This window comes from Carcharhinus amblyrhynchos, chromosome 17 (genome assembly GCF_965287045.1).
Source record: "Carcharhinus amblyrhynchos chromosome 17, sCarAmb.v2.hapA, whole genome shotgun sequence".
NCBI classification, from domain to species: Eukaryota; Metazoa; Chordata; class Chondrichthyes; order Carcharhiniformes; family Carcharhinidae; genus Carcharhinus; species Carcharhinus amblyrhynchos.
In genome coordinates this window covers 38,657,214-38,679,170 of record NC_137340.1, presented here as the reverse complement: position 1 = coordinate 38,679,170, position 21,957 = coordinate 38,657,214, and the positions used below count along the sequence as shown (strand labels likewise).

Sequence of the window (21,957 nt, the reverse complement as noted above, 5' to 3'; positions counted from 1 at the left end):
AATTTTATTTCTAATAGCATACAAGACTGTGTCTGGCGTTAATGGACCACTGGTGATTTTGGACCAAGTAAAGGTATTTATCACAGTAAAAACTTAATGTGGGTAATTCTGAATGTCAGTCATAAGTTTGAATCCTAACAAAATAATAACTAAAATGTTTTGCCAAGAAAGGTTGTGCTGATATCAGGACTTCAATAGAGTGCTTATAAAACAACTCCTAATTAGTACCTCTGTCTATTCAATTGGTCTTACTGCAGCTGAATCTAAATTTAGATACTTAAGTAAAATGTCCTTTATCATCTGAAGTTATTTGGTTGCCGAGCAATAAAAATGCAAATAACTAACGACCATGTTTGAATCAGCATGCGTTCAAGTGTTGTGTTTAGAGCAGGAAATGTGTGGGAATGAGGTGAAATAGGACTGGCAAGAACTAGTAATGAGTGTTGGCATTTGCAAAAATCAGCAATAGCATCGTACAAACTTCAACTTTTTTTCAATTCATTCATGGGATGTGGACATTGCTGGAAAGACTAATGCCCAACCCTAATTGCCTTTGATGGTGGTAAGCCACCATCTTGAATGTTATTGTACATGTGGTGTAGGTACGACTGCGCAGTCCTCCAAAGCATATCAATTCTATGCAAAATTCTCTCTTGATATAAATATTTATCAAATTATTATTATTTTCAGCTAGTGTACAATTTGTGTTTTTGGTAAATTCTTCCAACATTCAAATATTAATATTGAATTAAAGTGGTGTTTGGAATTTTGTAATCTGATTTATTCTCAGCTAAAACTCAAGTGTTTCTTTTTCTTTGCTGTTAGTTTCCAAGGTATGCAGAGATTGTACATTTGACTCTTCCTGATGGATCCATCCGAAGTGGACAAGTTCTGGAAGTTAGTGGCAGTAAGGCTGTAGTACAGGTAGGAGTTTGAATAGTATAACATTGGAATGAATGTTTAGTAAATTTATTGATTAAATTATCTAATTATTTCTGTTCTCCAAAGAACTCGTTAGGACTTTTTCCTGAAATGTTTCAAGTATCTCCTTGGTTTTGAAGCCTCATTCAACCCATCACAGTTGATAGAATCATAGAATCCCTACAGTCCAGAAGGCAGCGATTCGACTCATTGAGCCTACACTGACAAGAATCTTACCTAGACCATAGACTCGTAGCCGCATCTACTTGCCCTGCTAATCTTCCTGACACCAAGCAACATATAGGGAGTGGGTAGTGAGAAAAGTTGCTTTGTTGTGTTTACTTCAGTTTTTCACAGTGAATTATCTATATTTAACATATTAATTTTCTAACTTAAAACAGTCTTTATTTCAAACCATCTTCATTGCTCAAAAACTTTTAACCTTTTAATTCTTTAACATTGCTTCCATGTCTTGGAAAATGCATTGTTATCACAGAATCCTACAGCACAGAAAGAGGCCATTTGGCCTGTCAAGTCTGCAACAACCACAACCCGACCCAGGCCCTATTCCCATATCCCTACATATTTACCCACTAATCCCTCTAACCTATGCATCCTGGGACACTGAGGCACAATTTAGAATGGTCGGTCAACCTAACCCGCATGTCTTTGGACTGTGGGAGGAAACCGGAGCACCCGGAGGAAATCCACACAGACACAGGGAAAATGCGCAAGCTCCACACAGACAGTGACCTGAGCTGGGATTCGAACCCTATGCTACCATGCCACCCATATTTTTTGGTCTTTAAATTATTTTCATCCAGTCTTTTGCCAAGGCAGAGATTAATTCTGGCATGTGGTCCCAGAGATCTGGCAACTTAAATGGGCAATGTATTATGAGCCTGAATAATCAGTGCAAGTTAGCTGTTCAAGTGCAGTTAGAGGCCATAGAGCCAAAGACAATACTTTGCTTGAATGCACAATGTTCTGTATTCCAGTTGGTGTTCAGACCAATTTTTATCTCTAATCTTGGTTCCTGAGGTACAGTGTTATCATCATTCCTATGGTTGAGACCAGTTAGCTACTCAAAGATGAAGGATTAAATCTGAAATCCTCTTTGTATGGTTTAATTTTGCAGTGCATTCATTAAGTGTCTGGGAACCACACCAGTGTAATCTGGTGTCTGTATCCATTCCTTGAACTTGTGCCGTGGATTTGCTTGCACATGCCATCATTTTGCACTGTTGAAAGCTGCTACGCTATGTTGATCTCAAATTCAAATATCACAACTACATCTGTTTGCAACACTACCTCATAGCTCTGATACTGTGATACAATCCAATGATGTGCAGATTAGGTTGATTGGCTATGCTAAATTGACCCTCATTTCAGGGGGATTAGCAGAGTAAATGAGGGTTACGGGAATAGGGCATGGAAAATTGCGCGGAGGGTGTGGAGAGTCTGCAGAAGGATCTAGATAGGCTGGGCGAATGGGCCAGGAACTGGCAAATGGAATTTAAGGTTGGCAAGTGCGAGGTGGTCCACTTTGGTAGGAATAATGGTAGGAAGGACTATTACTTGCGTGGCGAAAAACTGCAGCAGGCGACGGTGCAGAGGGACCTCGGGGTTCTTGTGCATGAGTCGCAAAAACCCAGCCTGCAGGTGCAGCAGGTGGTCAGGAAGGCTAATGGGATGCTGGCCTTCATAGCGAGGGGGATTGAATATAAAAGTAGGGAGGTCTTGCTGTGGCTGTATAGGGCATTGGTGAGGCCGCAGCTGGAGTACTGTGTGCAGTTTTGGGCGCCGTACTTACGCAAGGATATTTTGGCCTTGGAGGGAGTGCAGAGGAGGTTTACTAGGCTGATACCGGAGTTGAGGGGGTTGAGCTATGAGGAGAGGCTGAATAAGCTAGGCTTGTACTCGTTAGAGTTTAGAAGAATGAGGGGAGATCTCATTGAGACATATAAGATGATGAATGGGATGGATAGGATAGAGATGGAGAGACTCTTCCCGCTCAGGAAGGACAGTAGGTCTAGGGGGCACAGCCTCAAGATAAAGGGGGGTGCGGTTTAGAACGGAGTTGAGGAGGAACTTCTTCACTCAAAGGGTGGTGAATCTCTGGAATTCTCTGCCCGTTGAGGTGGTGGAGGCTGCCTCGCTAAATATTTTTAAGACGCGGGTTGATGGGTTTTTGATAAGCGAGGGGATTAAGGATTATGGGGAGAGGGCGGGAATGTGGAACTGAGCCACGACAGATCAGCCATGATCTTATTGAATGGTGGGGCAGCTCGAAGGGCTAGATGGCCTATCATGCTCCTATTTCTTATGTTCTTATGAGATTGTGGTCGGTACAGACTCGTTGGGCCAAAAGGCTGCCTTCTGTACTGCAAGGATTCTATGATATTATCTCAAATGGTTTGATTCCTCCACCGTTAGCCTCCAATTCCTTCCTGAAGCCAAGATGAACAAAAGGGTTAATAGTACAGAATGAGACCATTCAGTTCATTGTGCTTGGTCAATCCAAAACATATTTCACTGTCTTAATCTTTCCTCAAATAGTTATGCTATATCTTACTTCATTTTAAAATTGTATCCAAATTTCCTTTGAGATACAAAAATCTCCTCTGCCACCACTAAAATGAAGCTTCCAGATTCCGAACACTTCAAAAATGTCTTCAAAACATCTTGCTCTCTAAATGCCAATTTAAAATTATTTCCCTTCATGATGGATTCTGACCAGAGCAGCAAGCCATTCCTTTTCCACTCTTTCCCTGCTTCGTTAGAAATAGTTATATTATCTCGAGTTTTGCTTTCTAACTATAGTTTTCTGACACTGACCAAGGCCTTTCTCTGATGGGGTCTGAAAATTACACAAAAAATTTAGCTGAGGAAATTGAGCTGTCTCATACACAAACCTCTTTTGTGCACGCAGTCTATCTCCTGTTACTTACACACACACGCACTCCAGATGCTCTGACACTCTGTGCAAGGTGAATCTGGGGGTGTGGTTTCTGTAGCTTTTCTAGTGGGTGGGGCCTGATGGAACCAGCTATGTTGTTCCACAGAAATTGAGGTGCAATTTTTAAAGGGTTCCCTGACTTGCATTAAAAGGATACCCCTTCCCACCCCGAACTGACATGGGAAACCATCCCCCCCCCATGAGCATCGCAGCGACCTTCCCCACACGTGCATCGGGGCAGTCCGCCCCACTCCTAAAAATCTGAATGGGATCACACCAACAACAACCGATATTCTTAGTCTCATGGGATTTGCCACTGGTGCCCCCATTTTTGTTCTGGCATGTGCTGGCTGAAAATAGACCCCCCCTCCACTTCCTCGCTCTCGCTCGCTCTCTCTCTCTCTTGCTCTCTCCTCTTTCTGTCATATGTATGCACTCACTCACTCCTCTTCCTCACTTGCAGGCACTTGCTCTCCTCTTTCTCATACACACTCGCTTGTTCCTTTTTCCATTACACACACTGCCTCTCCTTTTCCTCGCACCCTCACTCTCCTCTTTCCCTCGCACACATACTCCTGCTTACACACACACTTTCCTCTTTCCCTCACATGCACTCACTCACTCCCTTTCTCTCAAACACAGGCACTTTCTTTACACCAAGCATGCATAGTCATTCCTCCATACACACCCATGCCCACTTCCCTCTTTCCCTTGCACACAACTTACCCACGCGCGCACACATTCACGCTCTTTCCTTCCCATGCACACAAACTGGGTCCTCTCTTTCCGTCCCATGCGTGCACTCATTCAGTCTTCCATTTCCCCATCATATGCACACACACTCTTCCCTTTCTCTTGTGTGCGCTCACATACACGCTTTCCCTCACGTGCATGCACAAACTTGCGCTTCCCCTCTCTCTCTCAATTACTCATTCTCCTTTTTCTCTCACGCACACAGTTGCTCTCTTCTCTCATGTACTCTCACTCCCCTTTTCCGTGTGCATAAACACACTCTTTATATCACACATGCATGCACACTTGCTCCTGTCTTTCCTCACACACATACACACTCACTCTTCCCTTTCCCACGTGCTCGCACTCAGTCCATCTGTCTTTGGGTATGAGGCCTAGTGAGGAATGATAGGCTGAGCTCTGGCCCGAGAGTGAATATGTGCGTGTGCAAGGGAAAGAGGGAAGTGGGCATTGGTGTGTATGGAGGAATGAGTATGCGTGCTTGATGTGAAGAAAGTGACTGTGTTTGAGAGAAAGAGAATGAGTGAGTGCATGTGAGGGAAAGAGGAAAGTGTATATGTAAGCAGGCGTATGTGTGCGAGGGAAAGAGGAGAGTGAGGGTGTGAGGAAAATGAGAGGGAGTGTGTGTAATGGAGAAAGGAACAAGTGATATGTATAAGGAAGAGGAGAGCAAGTACCTGCGTGTGAGGGAGAGGAATGAGTGTGTGCATATGAGAGAAAGAGGAGTGAGAGAGAGAGAGAAAGTGTTTGGTGGGGGGATCTATTTTCAGCCAAAAATGGGGAACCAGTGGCAAATCCCATGAGGCTTGCTGGCCAAGCCTGTTCCATGTTCCAGGAAATAATAGCCTAGGTCATGCAACCTTTCCTCGTGATCTACACCTTGAGCCCTTGTAACATTTAGTGAAGAAGTTGGGTGAATTTCATACATCTTAAGTGTACTTTAATGCCTTTTTCATTGTGCCCAGGTGTTTGAGGGGACATCAGGTATTGATGCAAAGAAAACAGCCTGTGAATTTACAGGTGATATACTTCGCACACCTGTGTCTGAGGATATGCTTGGTAAGTAAATTCTATTCTCTATTGGAAGCTGTCTGCAGGACACTTTCTTCGTATAACCATAGAATTGATAATTTATTTTATAACATTATCATTAAATATCAAAGGCATTCCTATCATGCATTTAAAATATTAATGCATTGTTATCTTTAAATAAGAATGAATTAATAAAAATAAATAACAGGAAATAATAGGCTGTAGGTCAATTTTAGCTATTGGCACATTGTTTCTCTCATTTAATTTTGCAGTGTATCTTAGTGTTGTCAAATATTTAAATTCCATTTTAGTAAAGTTCAAAAGCTGCCTTGGAAACAATGATTATATGCAGTATTTTAAAAATCTATTTTTAAATTACATAATTATTTGGAATTAGAATCTTTTGGGTCTTCAAAATGACATAATAATTTGAAAAAAATTGAATTTTATTTGTGGCTGAAACTAAATCATACATGTTTGGTTTTTAAACCTGTTTCTAGCTCACTATTTTAAGAATTAGTGAGGAGAATCACACTTGAAGGGACTTCAAAGTGGGGAAGCTAATTATGTGAGGGGCTGTTTCCACCCTATTTAGTTCTATTTGAGTTTGACTAAAATACTGCTTAAGTGGACCTAGTAAGTGTCTTCTCCAAAAAAGAAATGGGTTGGCGTCACAGTGAATGTTTTTGATTATGCATAGAAGGTGAAGATCATTAAAATGGATCAGTTTTTAATTTATGTTGTTGACTCTGCTTTTCAGAGGTCTCTAGTTTTTGTTTAGTGCACTTTTCCATTCAATAACATGGTGACAAAGACACAAATGTTAAGGAAAAAGAATCTTTCCTTTCGGAGAGTATGACAATGTAGAATTATCTGCTACAGTCTTGTTGCAACAGAATGCATTTTTTTGAAGCAAAAGAGATTTTTTAAAATGAAAAACGTGAATATCAAGGGAATGGGATGAGTAAGAGAGAGATTGAATGAGGTGGCTCTTTTGGAGAAAAGAAGAAATAAAGACTGGATGGAGTTAATAGTCCATTTTTATCGTACTGCACTTTGATTCTGGTGCCCTCTTGACTAACTGCAAATCTGTAACTCCAATTTTAAGGTAACATCATAGACAATGGTGAAAACTTTGTTATTAGTCCATTTTTCAGTTTATGAAGTATACGTTGTAATGTCAATGAACAACAAAGCTGCAAAGAGGCTGTAGAAGCACAGTTGCATTTGCTTTTTCAAGAGTTGCTGATTACCCTTTTTACAACAAAGTATGCAGGTTAATATATATCTGAAAATTTGAAATGTTTGGATTAAAGTTACTTATTTGCAGTAAGGAGCCTTGGATACAAGAATAATTTGAAATCTGATATTGTTCATGTTTGAGAGTATTTTAAGAAACTGAATTCACTAACTTTTAGTGCAGTATTTGCGTGAAACTATTTTGCTTTCCACCAATAGTGCAGCTTTACAGTGAACATTGGCTGAATCTGAAATTAGAGCCCACCCTGACACCAATGTGGAGGGAAGTTGACATTCGATTTACTCTTCATACATCTGTAGTTTGAATTATTTTACTCAAATTATGACAGTTCCAAAATGTTAATTTTGCTACTGAGTAATAATACACTCTTCCTTTACAGGTAGAGTGTTCAATGGATCAGGGAAGCCCATTGACAGAGGGCCAACAGTATTGGCTGAAGATTTTCTGGATATTATGGGTAAGTTGATGGCCGTAAAACCTGAGAGAAATATGCTACTGAAAATTCGTCTATTTAATATTCTGTTCTATGAAGAAAATGGGGACACGGCTTGATATGTATTAAGAACATAAGAACATAAGAAATAGGAGCAGGAGTAGGCCATCTAGCCCTTCGAGCCTGCCCCGCCATTCAGTAAGATCATGGCTGATCTGTCGTGGCTCAGTTCCACATTCCCGCCTTCTCCCCATAACCCTTAATCCCCTCTCTTATCAAAAACCCATCAACCCGCGTCTTAAAAATATTTAGCGAGGTAGCCTCCACCACTTCAACGGGCAGAGAATTCCAGAGATTCACCACCCTTTGAGTGAAGAAGTTCCTCCTCAACTCGGTTCTAAACTGCCCCCCCCCCTTTATCTTGAGGCTGTGCCCCCTAGTCCTACTATCCTTTCTGAGCGGGAAGAGTCTCTCCACCTCTATCCTATCCATCCCATTCATCATCTTATATGTCTCAATGAGATCTCCCCTCATTCTTCTAAACTCTAACGAGTACAAGCCTAATTTATTCAGCCTCTCCTCATAGCTCAACCCCCTCAACTCCGGCATCAGCCTAGTAAACCTCCTCTGCACTCCCTCCAAGGCCAGAATATCCTTGCGTAAGTACGGCGCCCAAATCTGCACACAGTACTCCAGCTGCGGCCTCACCAATGCCCTATACAGCTGCAGCAAGACCTCCCTACTTTTATATTCAATCTCCCTCGCTATGAAGACCAATATCCCATTAGCCTTCCTGACCACCTGCTGCACCTGCAAGCTGGGTTTTTGCGACTCATGCACAAGGACCCCGAGGTCCCTCTGCACCGTCGCCTGCTGCAGTTTTTCGCCACGCAAGTAATAGTCCTTCCTACCATTATTCCTACCAAAGTGGACCACCTCACACTTGCCAACATTAAATTCCATTTGCCAGTTCCTGGCCCATTCGCCCAGCCTATCTAGATCCTTCTGTAGATTCTCCACACCCTCCGTACAATTTGCCGTTCCACCAATCTTGGTGTCATCAGCAAATTTCGACACCATACATTCGGTTCCCTCCTCCATATCATCTATATAAATGGTAAATAGCTGAGGCCCCAGCACCGACCCCTGGGGCACTCCACTAGTCACCATCTGCCAATCCAAATAGCACCCATTGACCCCCACTCTCTGCCTCCTATTTGACAACCAATCCTCTATCCATGCTAACACCCTACCCCCAACTCCATGTCCCCTGACCTTCTGCAATAACCTCTTGTGAGGTACCTTGTCAAACGCCTTCTGAAAATCAAGAAAGACCACATCCACCAGCTCTCCTCTATCCACCGCCCTAGACACATCCTCATAGAACTCCAGTAAATTTGTCAGACACGACTTCCCTTTAACGAAACCGTGCTGCGTCTGCTCTATCAAGCAATTCCCCTCAAGATGCCTCGCTATTTCATCCTTGATGATGGATTCTAACATTTTACCTACAACAGATGTTAAACTAACCGGCCTATAATTCCCTGCCTTTTGCCTGGCACCCTTCTTAAACAACGGCGTAACATTAGCCGTTTTCCAATCATCCAGCACTTCCCCGGAATCCAGCGACGTCTGGAAAACAACCACCAAGGCATCCACTATCACCTCCGCCATTTCTTTCAGAACCCTCGATGCGTTCCATCCGGTCCTGGCGACTTGTCCACAATCAGCCCCTCCAGTCTGTCGAGCACCGCCTCTCTAGTAACAGTAATGTCATTGAGACCCTTCAGTCCTACCACCTTTCCATCTCTAACACCCGGCAAATTATTCACGTCCTCCTCCGTGAAGACAGAAACAAAAAAGTTATTCAAGACCTTAGCCATATCCCCATCCCCTACCACTAAGTCCCCCTTCTCATCCTCTAAGGGACCAACATTCACCCTAGCCAGCCTCTTCCTTTTTATATATTTATAAAAACTCTTGCTATCCTTTTTTATATTAAGCGCTAGCCCAGCTTCATAGTTTCTCCTACCCTTCTTTATCAACTTCTTTGTCAATCTTTGTTGACATTTAAACCTCTCCCAATCCTCTTCTCGCCCACTACTCTTAGCTACTCTAAACACCTCCGCTTTTAATTTAACACTTTCCTTCACCTCCTTCGTTATCCACGGCTTATTACCTCTCCTCCTACCGTCCTTTTTGACCATCGGAATAAATTTCTGTTGAGCACCAAGAAAGATCTCCTTAAAGATCCTCCATTGCTCCTCAGCAGACCTACCTTCCAACGCGCTCCCCCAGTCCACATTCGCCAATTCTTCTCTCATCCTACCGTACTCCCCTCTGTTCAAACAAAGGAACCCACTTTCTCCTCTTCCCATCTGCACCAGAAACTCCACCATACAATGATCACTCTCCCCAAGAGGATCCTTCACCGCAAGGTCCCTGATTCTACCCACCTCATTACATAACACCAGATCCAAGATAGCTCGCTCCCTCGTCGGCTCCAACACACACTGTTCAAGGAAACTATCCCGGCAGCATTCCAAGAACAACTCCTCGAGCCCACCGCGTCCAACATGGGTCGACCAATCAATATGTAGATTGAAATCTCCCATAACTACGGCCGTCCCATTCCTGCACGCCGCACTTATTTGCGCGTTAACAGCCCGCCCCACCTCCAGATCATTATTCGGGGGCCTATAGACGACACCCACCAGCGTCTTCCTCCCTTTGCTGTTCCTAATCTCTACCCACAACGATTCCACTTTCTGCTCTTTGGCTCCAATATCATCCCTTGCTACCACCCTGATGCTACCCTTAATCAGCAGAGCTATGCACCCCCCCCCCCCCCCCCCTTTTCCTCCCGCCTATCCTTCCTAAACACTTGATACCCCTGGACATTCAGCTCCCAGTCCCTGTCACCTTGCAGCCACGTCTCTGTAACGGCCACCAGATCATATCCATTTGTGCTGATCTGCGCCACCAGCTCATCCACTTTATTCCGAATGCTTCGTGCATTCAGATAAAGTGCCTTCATCCCAGCCTTCACCTGGACCCTATTTGCCGTAACGCCACCAACCATACTCACGCCCCCTACTCCCTCTATTATTGGGACATCCTCGGCCTCTACCCTTACCTGTATCCTCATTGTGGCAATCTCTAATGTATGTAAAGTCTCGGATTCTATGCACATATGCTAATCTGGATTAGCAAAGGGCTGTAAATTGGAGTTAGTGTGTTTCCTAGAGAAAAAAGATGCATTGCAATAGAAAGTTATAATTGCTGCTTTATCAGCATGAATGGTATTTTCTGGTCCAAGGAAATTAACCTGCAAAGAAAATCAAACAATGTGCAGAATAAAAGTTATTTTTTATGCCTGTGTTCTAGAAATTTCAGTAATGTATAAATCTTTAAGGTTAATCTTATGGGATTTCTTAACTCTGATTTTTAAAATTTGAACATTATGGGAGGCTTCTTCACACAGAGAGTGGTGGGAGTGTGGATTGAGCTGCCAGATGAAATGGTAAATGCGGGTTCACTTTTAACATTTAAGAAAAAATTGGACAGGTACATGGATGAGAAGGGTGTGGAGGGATATGGTCCAGTTGCAGGTCAGTGGGATTAGGCTGAAAAATGGTTTGGGACAGCCAAGAAGGGCCAGAAGGTCTGTTTCTGTGTTATAATGTTCCATGGTTCTATGAAGTCATGTCCCAGTAATACTATCGACTCTCAGTTCAAAGTTTCTTAATTCAAATATCTGATTTAATTCTTTAGGCATTAAAGTCTCCTTTTGTTGCATTTTCCATTTCTTAATTCAAATTATTGGCTAATTCTGTTTTTTTTTGGTGTAAGTATGCATTACAAGTTGACAAGTTTGGGTTCATTTATCTCTGTTGAAATATAAATGATGTAAGTGATGAATAACTGCGGACAGGACTTACGATCCACATATTTTTTGCAACCAAATAGAGTGGAGGTAGAAGTGCATCAATAGAGGAATTTACCTATTCAAAGACAATGTTGTATCAGTTTATGAAGTGCATTTTAAGTGCAGCTTTTACAGTATTGAAGACAACAAAAATGTTTTCAAATTGGATTGTTTTGCTGGTGGTGACCAGGAATTGCCTGGTGCTATGCAGTATTGATGGTGTGGGGTGCAAAAACAAGTAACATAGAAGTACTATGCAAGCATTGGAACAGACTACAGCAAACACCCTTATTGCGGAGATGATTTTTTACAGGGTTAAGTTCTAGGCTGCAAGCCTCCAGAAGGGTGGATGATGTCATGGAGTGACCACATGGTCATTCTCTTAAAGGGGCCATGCTGCAATAGTGTAACTATCCCTGATATATAACAAACTGAACAGGTGCCAGAATGTGACTACAGAAGACTTTCACAGTAAGTTAATTACAGTGTTAATGTAAGCCTACTTGTGACTTATAAATAAACTTACTTAACTTATTCCTTCCCCTTTACTTCAAGGCCACCATGACAAATTATTGAGATGGTTATATCTAACATCAAAAATATTACGTACACAGGCTGTGCAACATGATTATATACAATACAATCAATAGAAAAAGTGATCTGGCAGACATGGATGCCTTGCTGGTAGAATATGTCATCCTGGAATTTGGCTGTGTCCGACCGTGGATGTATTCCCAAGAACTTCTGTAGATGTTCCTTCTCTTGGTATCATTCCCAATGGGGGAACTAGCAGTAGCAATAGGGTCATTAGTTATTTTGGTCTCAGGTGATTGTCTTATCTGGAAAGACTGAGGATCAATGAAGTGTAGATACTTACTCACATTTTGCTTAACTTTGGAAACAGCTTTCTAGCTCTTCTGCCTTGCCTGAATGTCTCCCACTATATTTGTGATTACAACTGGACACAGTTTTTGTCAAGATGCAATGTATCTAGAGAACAATATAGTGTTTAAGTGAGATCCTTTGGTTTATTCTCTTCTGATATAATGTAGTTGAGCATTCTGTATGCTTGGCTACTTCACAATGATCAAAAAGACGAAGCATTGAGCCTAATAATACTTCTTAGTCTCTTTATTTAAATTTTGTTCTTGGCTAGTTTTACACTGTCCTCATTTATTCTTCCATTAAGGTGTTTAATAGAATTATCCATATTAAATTCCAACTGCCTATTCTTTGCCCACTTGCAAAGCAGTTAAATAAATTATACAAGTCCTTTGGCTGTCTCACCAGACAATGCCTCAATTTGCATTCATTTTCCCAGTATAAAGTTCCAGCATTCTACCCTGATTTCTATCATCCCCATATCAAGGACTTACTGTATTTTTTCACATTTTTAATTTTTTTATTCATATCTTCCTGTTTTAAGCTTATGCAACAGATGTCTTTGTCACACCTATTGAAGACTTGGATGGTATTGCACTTGTTTCATTCTTATGTGTCTAGTTGCAGCAGGGAAATCACCTGCAATGGCTCCTCTTCCAACTCCCTCACCATTACCTTTGCAGTCTCCCGAGGCTCTATTCCCACCCCCTTGCAATTTCCCCATTACATGTTCCCTTGGTGACATCAGAAAATAGCAGTTTCTACGTGACACCCAGCTCTACCTCACTACCACATTCCTCAACTCTTCCACTAACTTTAACCTGTCAGACTGTTGCATCTGGCAGAGGCAGAACAAGACTATTTACAACTTTGATCTTATATTTCCCAGTAAGAAGTCTCAACACCAGATTAAAGTCCAGTAGGTTTATTTGGTAGCAAATGCCACTAGCTTCCGGAGTGCTGCTCCTTCGACAGGTGAGTGGGAGCTTCTGACCATATATCTGCATCATCACTAAGAGCACTTACTGATGATGTGGCTTGTATCCTAATTTGCATTAGATTGATTCACCTATTTCCCCCATCCATGTGCTCACTGATCTACATTGACTCCAAGTAGGGTAATGCTGCATTTTTGAAATCTTCTTGTTTTTCTCTTTGTCATTGTCCTTAGTCCTCCATATCCCTATGATTCCTTCCAGCTTTACAACTCTCTAGACAATTGCACTCCTCCAATTCTGGCCTCTTGCAAATCATCTATTTTAATCGTTCCAAGTTTTTGGTAGCCATGTCTCCGGCTGCATAGCTCTCAAACACGTCAATCTCCACTCTAAATTTTTCTGCGTCCTTCTGGAAAACACTCTTTAAAAACCCATTTCTTTGACCAAGTTTTTGGTCATTTGTTCTAATACTTCCTGATGTTGCTGGTTGTCAAATTCTGTATAACATTCTACAAAAATGTCTCATGGTACTAAAGATGCTCTGTAAATGAAAGTTGCTTCATATTGGAATAATGTTACTCTTCTTATGATTCCTAATTTTTGTAAAGATAGTTTATGGTTCAATTGCATTTTAGGTCAGCCTATAAATCCACAGTGTCGTATATACCCAGAAGAAATGATTCAAACTGGAATCTCTGCAATAGATGGTATGAACAGTATTGCTCGAGGACAGAAGATTCCTATATTTTCAGCAGCAGGTCTGCCACATAATGAGGTTTGTAAAAAATCTAAAATCAATCATTTCTATTTTATAGATGGTAGGCTCGGTTAGCAATAAATATTTTACAGAAATGAGATTGTTTTTACAATTTGCTAATGTTTAACTTTTTTTGCTCCATTATTTATGACTTTGTATAGGAAATCCCAATAACTTTAGTAGAAATTAATATACTTTCAATGGTTGACAAGTTTGCTACCCAATATGAAATAAAATCTCTGTCTAGTGGTAATGGATCTCAGTCAGAATAGCAATTATGATGCTATAGTTGGCCTTGGAGCTTTGGTTTAGGCAGGAATCAAAGTTCAACCAAGGTTCCCACAGACCAGTGACATATATTTAGACATCTACAGGACAAACTTAAGGTAAGCTTCAATGTTTCCTCTTCATTCCCATGGTTGAATCTTGCTAACAGTCTCCTTCTGGGCTGAGTGGTCACATGAACAGCTTTCTTGCAGGCATCTAGAGACTGTAGAAAGTGAATTAATAACAGAAAAAGGTACTGCTAAATTATTTAGTTTACATCAGTGGTTCCAAACCTTTTCAGTGACACAGCGCACTTCATTTTAGGTCTATAAAATTATGAGAGGCATAGATACAGTGGATAGTCAAAGGCTTTTTCCTAGGGTGGAAGTGCCAATTACAAAGGGGCACAGGTTCAAGATGAGGGGGGAAAAGTTTAAGGGAGATGTGTGATCTAAGTTTTTCACATGAAGTAGTGGGTGCCTGGAACGTGCAGAGGAGGCACATTAGCAACATTTAAGAGGCATTTGGATGTGTACATGAAAAGGGAAATATGGATCGAGTAAGGGCAGAAGGTTTTTTTGTTAGGACACCATGATCAGCACAGGCTTGGAAGGATGAAAGGCCTGTTTCTGTGCTGTACTTTTCTTCTTTGTCCCACTGAAGTACAAAGAACAAACGATTCCACTTTAAGTTGAATCGATTATTCACAAACTTAACATTTAACAGGAATTATATTTGAACTCCAACGGCAGTGTATTCCTTGAATACTTTATTTTGAATATTTATATCTTGTATCATGGAGTTTTGGAAGTTCTGTATGCACTGTTCACATTTAAGAAGATTGATTTTTCCAGAATGGGCCTTTTTTGAAATGTAAAGGAGAGTATTAAATTAAAAGCTGATGCGTTCAGAGTGGCTAAAAGTAGTGGGCAATTAGAAGATTGGGAAAGGTTTAAAAATCAACAAAGAATGACTAAGAAGTTGATAAAGAAAGGAAGGACAGACTATGAAGCTAAACTAGCACTAAATATAAAAAAGGACAGTAAGAGTTTTTACAAATATATGAAGAGGAGGAGGCTGGCTCGAGTGAATGTTGGACCCTTAGAGGATGAGAGGGGGGATTTAGTGGTGGGAGATGAGGAAATGGTGGAGGCCTTAAATAAGTTTTTTGCCTCGGTCTTCACGGAGGAGGATGTGAATAGTTTGCCAGATATTAAAGATAGAAGGATGGTAGGAGTTGAGGACCTGAATGCGATTACTGTCACTAGAGAGGTAGTGCTTGATAGACTAACGGGACTGATGGTGAACAAGTCCCCAGGACCGGATGGAATGCATCCCAGGGTTCTGAAGGAAATGGCAGAGGTGATAGTGGATGCTTTAGTGATTATTTACCAAAATTTGCTGGATTCCAGGGACGTGCCGGAAGATTAGAAAACGGCTAATGTTACGCCGCTGTTTAAAAAAGGTAGCAGACAAAAGGCAGGGAATTATAGGCTGGTTAGTTTAACATCTGTAGTTGGAAAAGTGCTTGAATCCGTCATCAAAGAAGAAATAGCGAGGCACCTGGAAAGGAATGGTTTGATAGAGCAGACGCAGCACGGATTCGTTAAGGGGAAGTCGTGTTTGACAAACTTATTGGATTTCTATGAGGATGTGACTAGTGTGGTAGACAGAGGGGAACGGTGGATGTGGTGTTTCTAGATTTTCAAAAGGCGTTTGATAAGGTGCCTCGTAAAAGGTTGCTTCAGAATGTTAGGGTGCATGGAGTTGGAGGTAAGGTGTTAGCATGGATAGAGGATTGGTTGTCTAATAGGAGGCAGAGAGTTGGTATCAGTGGGTGCTATTCTGATTGGCGGTTGATGACTAGTGGAGTGCCACAGGGATCGGTGCTGGGGCCTCAGCTATTTACCATTTATATAGATGATCTGGAGGAAGGGGCTGAGTGTAGGGTGACGAAATTTGCTGATGACACAAAGGTGAGTGGAAAAGCAAATTATGCGGAGGGTGTGGAAAGTCTGCAGAGGGATCTGGATAGGCTGAGCGACTGGGCGAGGACCTGGCAGATGGAGTACAATGTTAGCAAGTGTGAGGTTATCCACTTTGGCAGAAATAATAGTAGGAGGGATTACTGTTTAAAGGGTGAAAAGCTGCAGCATGCTACGGTGCAGAGGGACCTGGGGGTCCTTGTGCATGAGTCACAAAAACCCAGTCTGCAGGTGCAGCAGGTGATCAAGAAGGCGAATGGGATGCTGGCCTTTAGAGCGAAGGGGATAGAATATAAAAACAGGGAGGTCTTGCTGCAACTGTACAGGGCACTGGTGAGGCCACAGCTGGAGTACTGTGTGCAGTTTTGGTCGCCGCACTTGCGCAAGGATATTTTGGCCTTGGAGCGAGTGCAGAGGAGGTTCACTAGGCTGCTACCGGAGATGAGGGCGTTGGACTATGAAGAGAGACTAAGTAGACTGGGTCTGTACTCGTTGGAGTTTAGAAGGATGAGGGGGGGATCTTATAGAGACATATAAGACAATGAAAGGGATGGATAGGGTAGAGATAGAGAGATTCTTTCCGCTTAGAAAAGATAGCAGGACTAGAGGGCACAGCCTCAAGATAAGGTGGGGACAGTTTAGAACAGAGTTATGGAGGAATTTCTTCACTCAAAGGGTGGTGAATCTCTGGAATTCTCTGCCCGTTGAATTGGTGGAGGCTACCTCACTAAATATATTTAAGTCACGGGTAGATAAGTTTTTGACAGACAAGGGAATTAAGGGTTATGGGGAGAGAGCGGGAAAGTGGAACTGATGCACTTCAGATCAGCCATGATCTTATTGAATGGCGGGGCAGGCTCGAAGCGCTAGATGGCCTACTCCTGCTCCTATTTCTTATGTTCTTATGTGTTTTATTATTTTGTTGGTGTCATAAGTAGGTTTACTTATGTAATGAAGTTACTACGCAAGTCCCCTAGTTGCCACACTCTGGCACTTGTTCGGGTACACCAAGAAAGAATTTAGCATGGCAAATGCACCTAACCAGCATGTCTTTTGGATTGTGGGAAGAAACTGGAGCACCCGGAGGAAATCCATGCAGGCAAGGAGAGTGTGCAGATTCAGCATAGACAGTGACTCAAGCTGGGAATTGAACCCCAGGTCCCTGACCTATGAGGCAGCAATGCTTCACAGTGCCACTGTGCCGCTCCAGTAACTTGGTGTGCCTTTAGAAGCTTTAAGAGCGTGCCCCTTAAACATGGCACAGATAACCCAAGCCTTTAAGGTTTGGAAGTGAGGTTGATTTCAGAATCGACAATGCAACAATAAAATTTCTCACGTTTTGAGTGATGTGATATTTGCAGTTGCCTATTTAAGATTTTGGATTTGAATATCAAAACTTGGCTGGCCTCCTACCTGCTTACAGTTCTCACCCACACTGTTTCACGGCTCTGAAATTCCTACAACAGATGTAGGATGCTGTAGATTTGGAATCCATTGTTCTAAATAGTGTAATCCTAACTTAATGGAAGAATTATTATTTTAAACAATGAAATTTTGAAATAGGTTAACAACAACCATTGGCCAATTTCAAGTGCAGTGAAAGATTTGACCCCTCCTCCCCTCCCCTCTCATCTTCCCCAAAGGCAGTGAGGTTCCAGTCAACCCACCCCCTTCCTGGGGACTTGTCCCCTCAGGCCTGCCTTGCTGTCTTGGCCTCTTGCACTGAGCTGAAGCCGCTTATCCAGCTTTGTTTGGTCATGTTACCATGGTGACTGCACCAGGGAACTATTTTTTTCCCCGCACTTTTTATTCAATAAAAGATACTATGTTTGGGTATGTTCACTCAGGACAAGTCCCTGCATATGAATATTGCATTTTGAGCCCAACTGATATTCTTAAATTGACTGTTAGTGTAGTTCTTAGCACAGTTGGAATTGTTCAGCAAGTGCTATAGGAAACATGTCTATATCGGAAATACAAAATTGATGGGAGATTAGGGGTCATTCCAACAAAAGCTCATTTTTTTTGTGGTAACCAAGAAAAATGAGAGTGAGCGCCTGCCCCAGAGGGGAACCCATGACCACACTATCTACTTGGGTGTATGCACCCTTTTTCTTATGAGTATAAATTCCCAATGAAATTTAGCATTTTTGTGTCTATCCTAATGAGTGCAAGACAAAAAAACTTTAATTGCATCTCTCTTTTTCAGCAGTACTAAAGTTCTATCAAGTGACTAGTGGGCAATTTTTTGACCCCTGAAAAACAAGTCACTTTACTGCTGAGTTTAGAATAAACTGCTGTTCTTGTTTTTTTTCTGCACTTTCATTTTTTGTGCTGGTTTTGATTATGACTAGAAGTTGTTGGTAAATTCTGAAATCTATGCTTGAACAGGAATTTGCCCTGCCTGAAGTACTATACTACATAGCAAATGTGTGTGTGTGTATGTCTTTAAGGTAGAGAAGGTTTCGCAGAAGAGTGTTTCACTCAATTTGAAGTACAAAAAAATGAAGGATGAAAAGAGCTGGAAACTTTCTCATTTGCTAAAAGTGAAAGGAAAATGGTATTTGGGGTGCATGAAGAACACTACCTTTGGTAAATACATCTCATAAAATATCTGAAATGTTTTCCAGATTGCTGCCCAAATCTGCCGCCAAGCTGGCTTAGTTCAAAAATCCAAAGATGTCATGGACTACAGTGCAGAGAATTTTGCCATTGTGTTTGCTGCTATGGGTGTAAGTGAATTAGAAAGAGGACGGAAGCTGTGTCGAATTTGTTTATTGGTCTACCAATTAATTGTGTTGCTATTAATATTCTTTTGAACTAAATTCAAGGACTGATGTGAAATTCTTGCCTTCGAAAAATGCCATGCTTATAACTGGCTGCGGCTGTCAAATCTTTTGTGCTATAAGGAATACATGGTCTTATTTCTGCTTGAACTGATCTAAGATTACTCTTTTGCATGAAGCATATTGGGTATGGTATAGAGGAACACACCTAATTATGAAATACTTCATTACTTTTCTGGATTAAAGGACAAAATTTTACATGTTTAAGGATGGAGGGATACTGCCCAACGAGAAACAGCAAAAAATCATTTTGCAATCACAATATGGGTATGAATGAGGTGCATTGAATGCTGTGTTGTTCATGATAGTAGCATTTTATTGGCGTGTAGCATTTGAGCTCTTCTATAACTTAGTGCCCTCTGTGTCATGAACCAATACAAATATGTAAATCTGATACTGAAAACCATAGCATCAAATGAACTGGGATATCCAAGTTCTTGGCTTTTATACATCGTGCATGGAAGGTAAAAGAACAAACCTCCTGAGAATGGAGTTGGCACTCAGTGATCTTAAAAGGCTGTACTGTGCTGCATTTTTTGTGGGGGAGGAGGGGGTGCATTTCATTTCTGGCTCCTGTGGTTATTTTCTAACACAATCTGTGATTACAATCAATATAAACCTCCTTCAACCAGCCTTAGTAATGAAAATATGGCAAAGATTCATATGATAAAGTTAATCAGTTTCCAATTTGTCTTGCAACAGCGTTCTATGCACTCCAATCTTTTATCCTCTCATTCCCCTGTTTCTGAACTACTTCAGAAATCTCTCTCCTCCATTTCAAGCCACATTTCTATACATCAATCTTTTGCACTGTCAACAACCTGGCAAAATCCAGGTACATAATATGCATGGAGTTTCCAGTGTGTCAATTCAAGTCATTTAACATTATCACTACCTGAATCTGAGTTCAATTTGACATCATTTAAGAGTATTTTTCAAATGCAGTACTGGGAGGATAATGCATTATCAGAAATGTAGCCCTTTGGATGTGTTGCCTACCAGTACCACAAGATCAGTTGGAGATCAAGGACCTAACGGCATTATTCAAGGTGTTCTCCCAGTGTATAGGCCAACATTGTTTCCTCAACCAACATCAGATTAACTTGTCATTCATCCACTGGAATTTTGTGGGATAAACAGGGGTAACTGCATTTACCTAATAAGTCACTAAATTTTAAAAGTAATTAATTGTATGTGAAGTGCATTGAAACATGCCACGAACAGCATTATATAATTTTTCCAAGTCAGTTATTTCTTTGGTACCAAATGTATTTGTCAAATGCCACTCACCTCCCATAAAAGCAATTTCTGGTTCTCCTTCCATATTTCTCTGCATGCTTCATTTGTTCTCTCCTTTAGAATGTCTTTCAGCATACTTATTAGACGGTAAATCTGTAGTTCTCATCATTGTTTTAATATGCTTCTTGTATAATGTTACATGTATCCTTCTAGAATCCTTTGCCTCTCCCCTCCAGTTTAATGATTTTCTGACATTATTACCAGGGACTGATACTTGTTGGCCACTTAAGTACCCTTCTATGCAGTGAATCTTTACTCAGTCCCTTCATTTTTAGTGGATACATGGCTTATTTACTGTTTTGAGCAATATATTAGATATATTTATGTTTAATCTAAGGGTAACAAAAAGGGTTGCTTCTGTTTTAATCATCTGCATTTTATATAACAGGTTAATATGGAAACTGCAAGATTCTTCAAATGTGATTTTGAAGAAAATGGATCAATGGACAACGTCTGTCTCTTTTTGAATCTTGCAAATGACCCAACGTAAGTACCTCAAAATAACAGATCAGGAAGTGAGTTTTGCCTACTTGCAGCAGTTAAACCAAAAGAGTGAGAGTTTAGACAGGCTTCTGCAATTCATGAAAATAGCACTTATTTGCAAGATGACAGGTGCAACAACTGGTAAATCGACATACTTTCAAGAAAGATTCACAATGTCATCAGTTATACAAATCCTGACCTACAAAAAGCTATTATCTAGCAAAAGATAAATATTTTCCATGCTATTTTGTTTGGAAAATTCCACTATCATAGTAATTGCTGAATGTATCTTGCAAACGCATCATCTTCCATTATACATTTATAAAGACTGCCATTCACAATCTATCAAAAAACACTCAAATGTAACTTGTTTGCCTGACGGAGTGATTGTGCACATCTAGATTGAATGTTTGGTTAGGCCATTTATGTATTTGCTGTATACGTTCACACTGGTATAAAATACTCCATTACCCCATTACATCATGTCAAACCATATTCTCTCAACTATTCTACTGCAATTCATGCAAGCATATCTTGCCACCATGATCTAGAATTTTTATTCTGTCATGCCGAAGTATATGTTTAAGGACAGATAATTATCCTGCTTATTATTTAGGTGTCAACCATGTCTTAATGACGGCACTCTTGCTTCTGAGTCAGAAGGTTGTGGCTTCAAATCCCACTCCAGAGACTTGATCACAAAATCCAGGCTGACACCTCAGTGCAGAGGGAAAGAGTGCAGTACTATTAAAGGTGTTTTCTTTTGGATGAAGCATTAAACGAAAGCCTAGCCTGCCCTCTGAAGTGGACCAAAAAGTTCCCATGATATTATTCAAACAAAGCAGGAGAAATCTATTTGCCCTCACCAACATCACTACAATAGAAATGTGGAAATCGTCTGCCTTTTCAAAAGTGCTTCATTTGTCGTAAATCAGTTTGGGACATCATGAGAAGTGCTATATAGGTGCAAGTTATTCTTACTGAATTTGAAGTAATTTGATGTTTCACTACCCATACCCACTACATCTTTCTCTCCCTGTAGCATCCTCGTTATCTGAGACTTGCTAATCTTGGCTCAAGCTATGAAATCACTTTTGGGCAAGATGAGGAGGCAGGCCCCAAGAACTTCCTCAGCGGGTACAGGGATTGAGCCTGTGTTGTTGACCTTATTCTGCACCACATTCTAGCTATACCTCCAAAAATGTCCCCTTTG

General features: G+C 41.2%; 1 protein-coding gene across 1 annotated transcript in view; it reads left to right on the top strand.

Annotated features, from left to right (window-relative positions):
• atp6v1ba (ATPase, H+ transporting, lysosomal, V1 subunit B, member a) overlaps nt 1–21,957 on the top strand; it is a 61,100-nt gene that overhangs the window by 20,312 nt on the left and 18,831 nt on the right. The window contains exons 2-8 of the mRNA XM_080205841.1: nt 18–73; nt 826–924; nt 5,599–5,692; nt 7,306–7,383; nt 13,743–13,882; nt 18,747–18,848; nt 20,650–20,747. Of these exons, the coding sequence (XP_080061967.1) occupies nt 18–73; nt 826–924; nt 5,599–5,692; nt 7,306–7,383; nt 13,743–13,882; nt 18,747–18,848; nt 20,650–20,747 (667 nt within the window). The remainder of the gene's footprint in view (nt 1–17; nt 74–825; nt 925–5,598; nt 5,693–7,305; nt 7,384–13,742; nt 13,883–18,746; nt 18,849–20,649; nt 20,748–21,957) is intronic.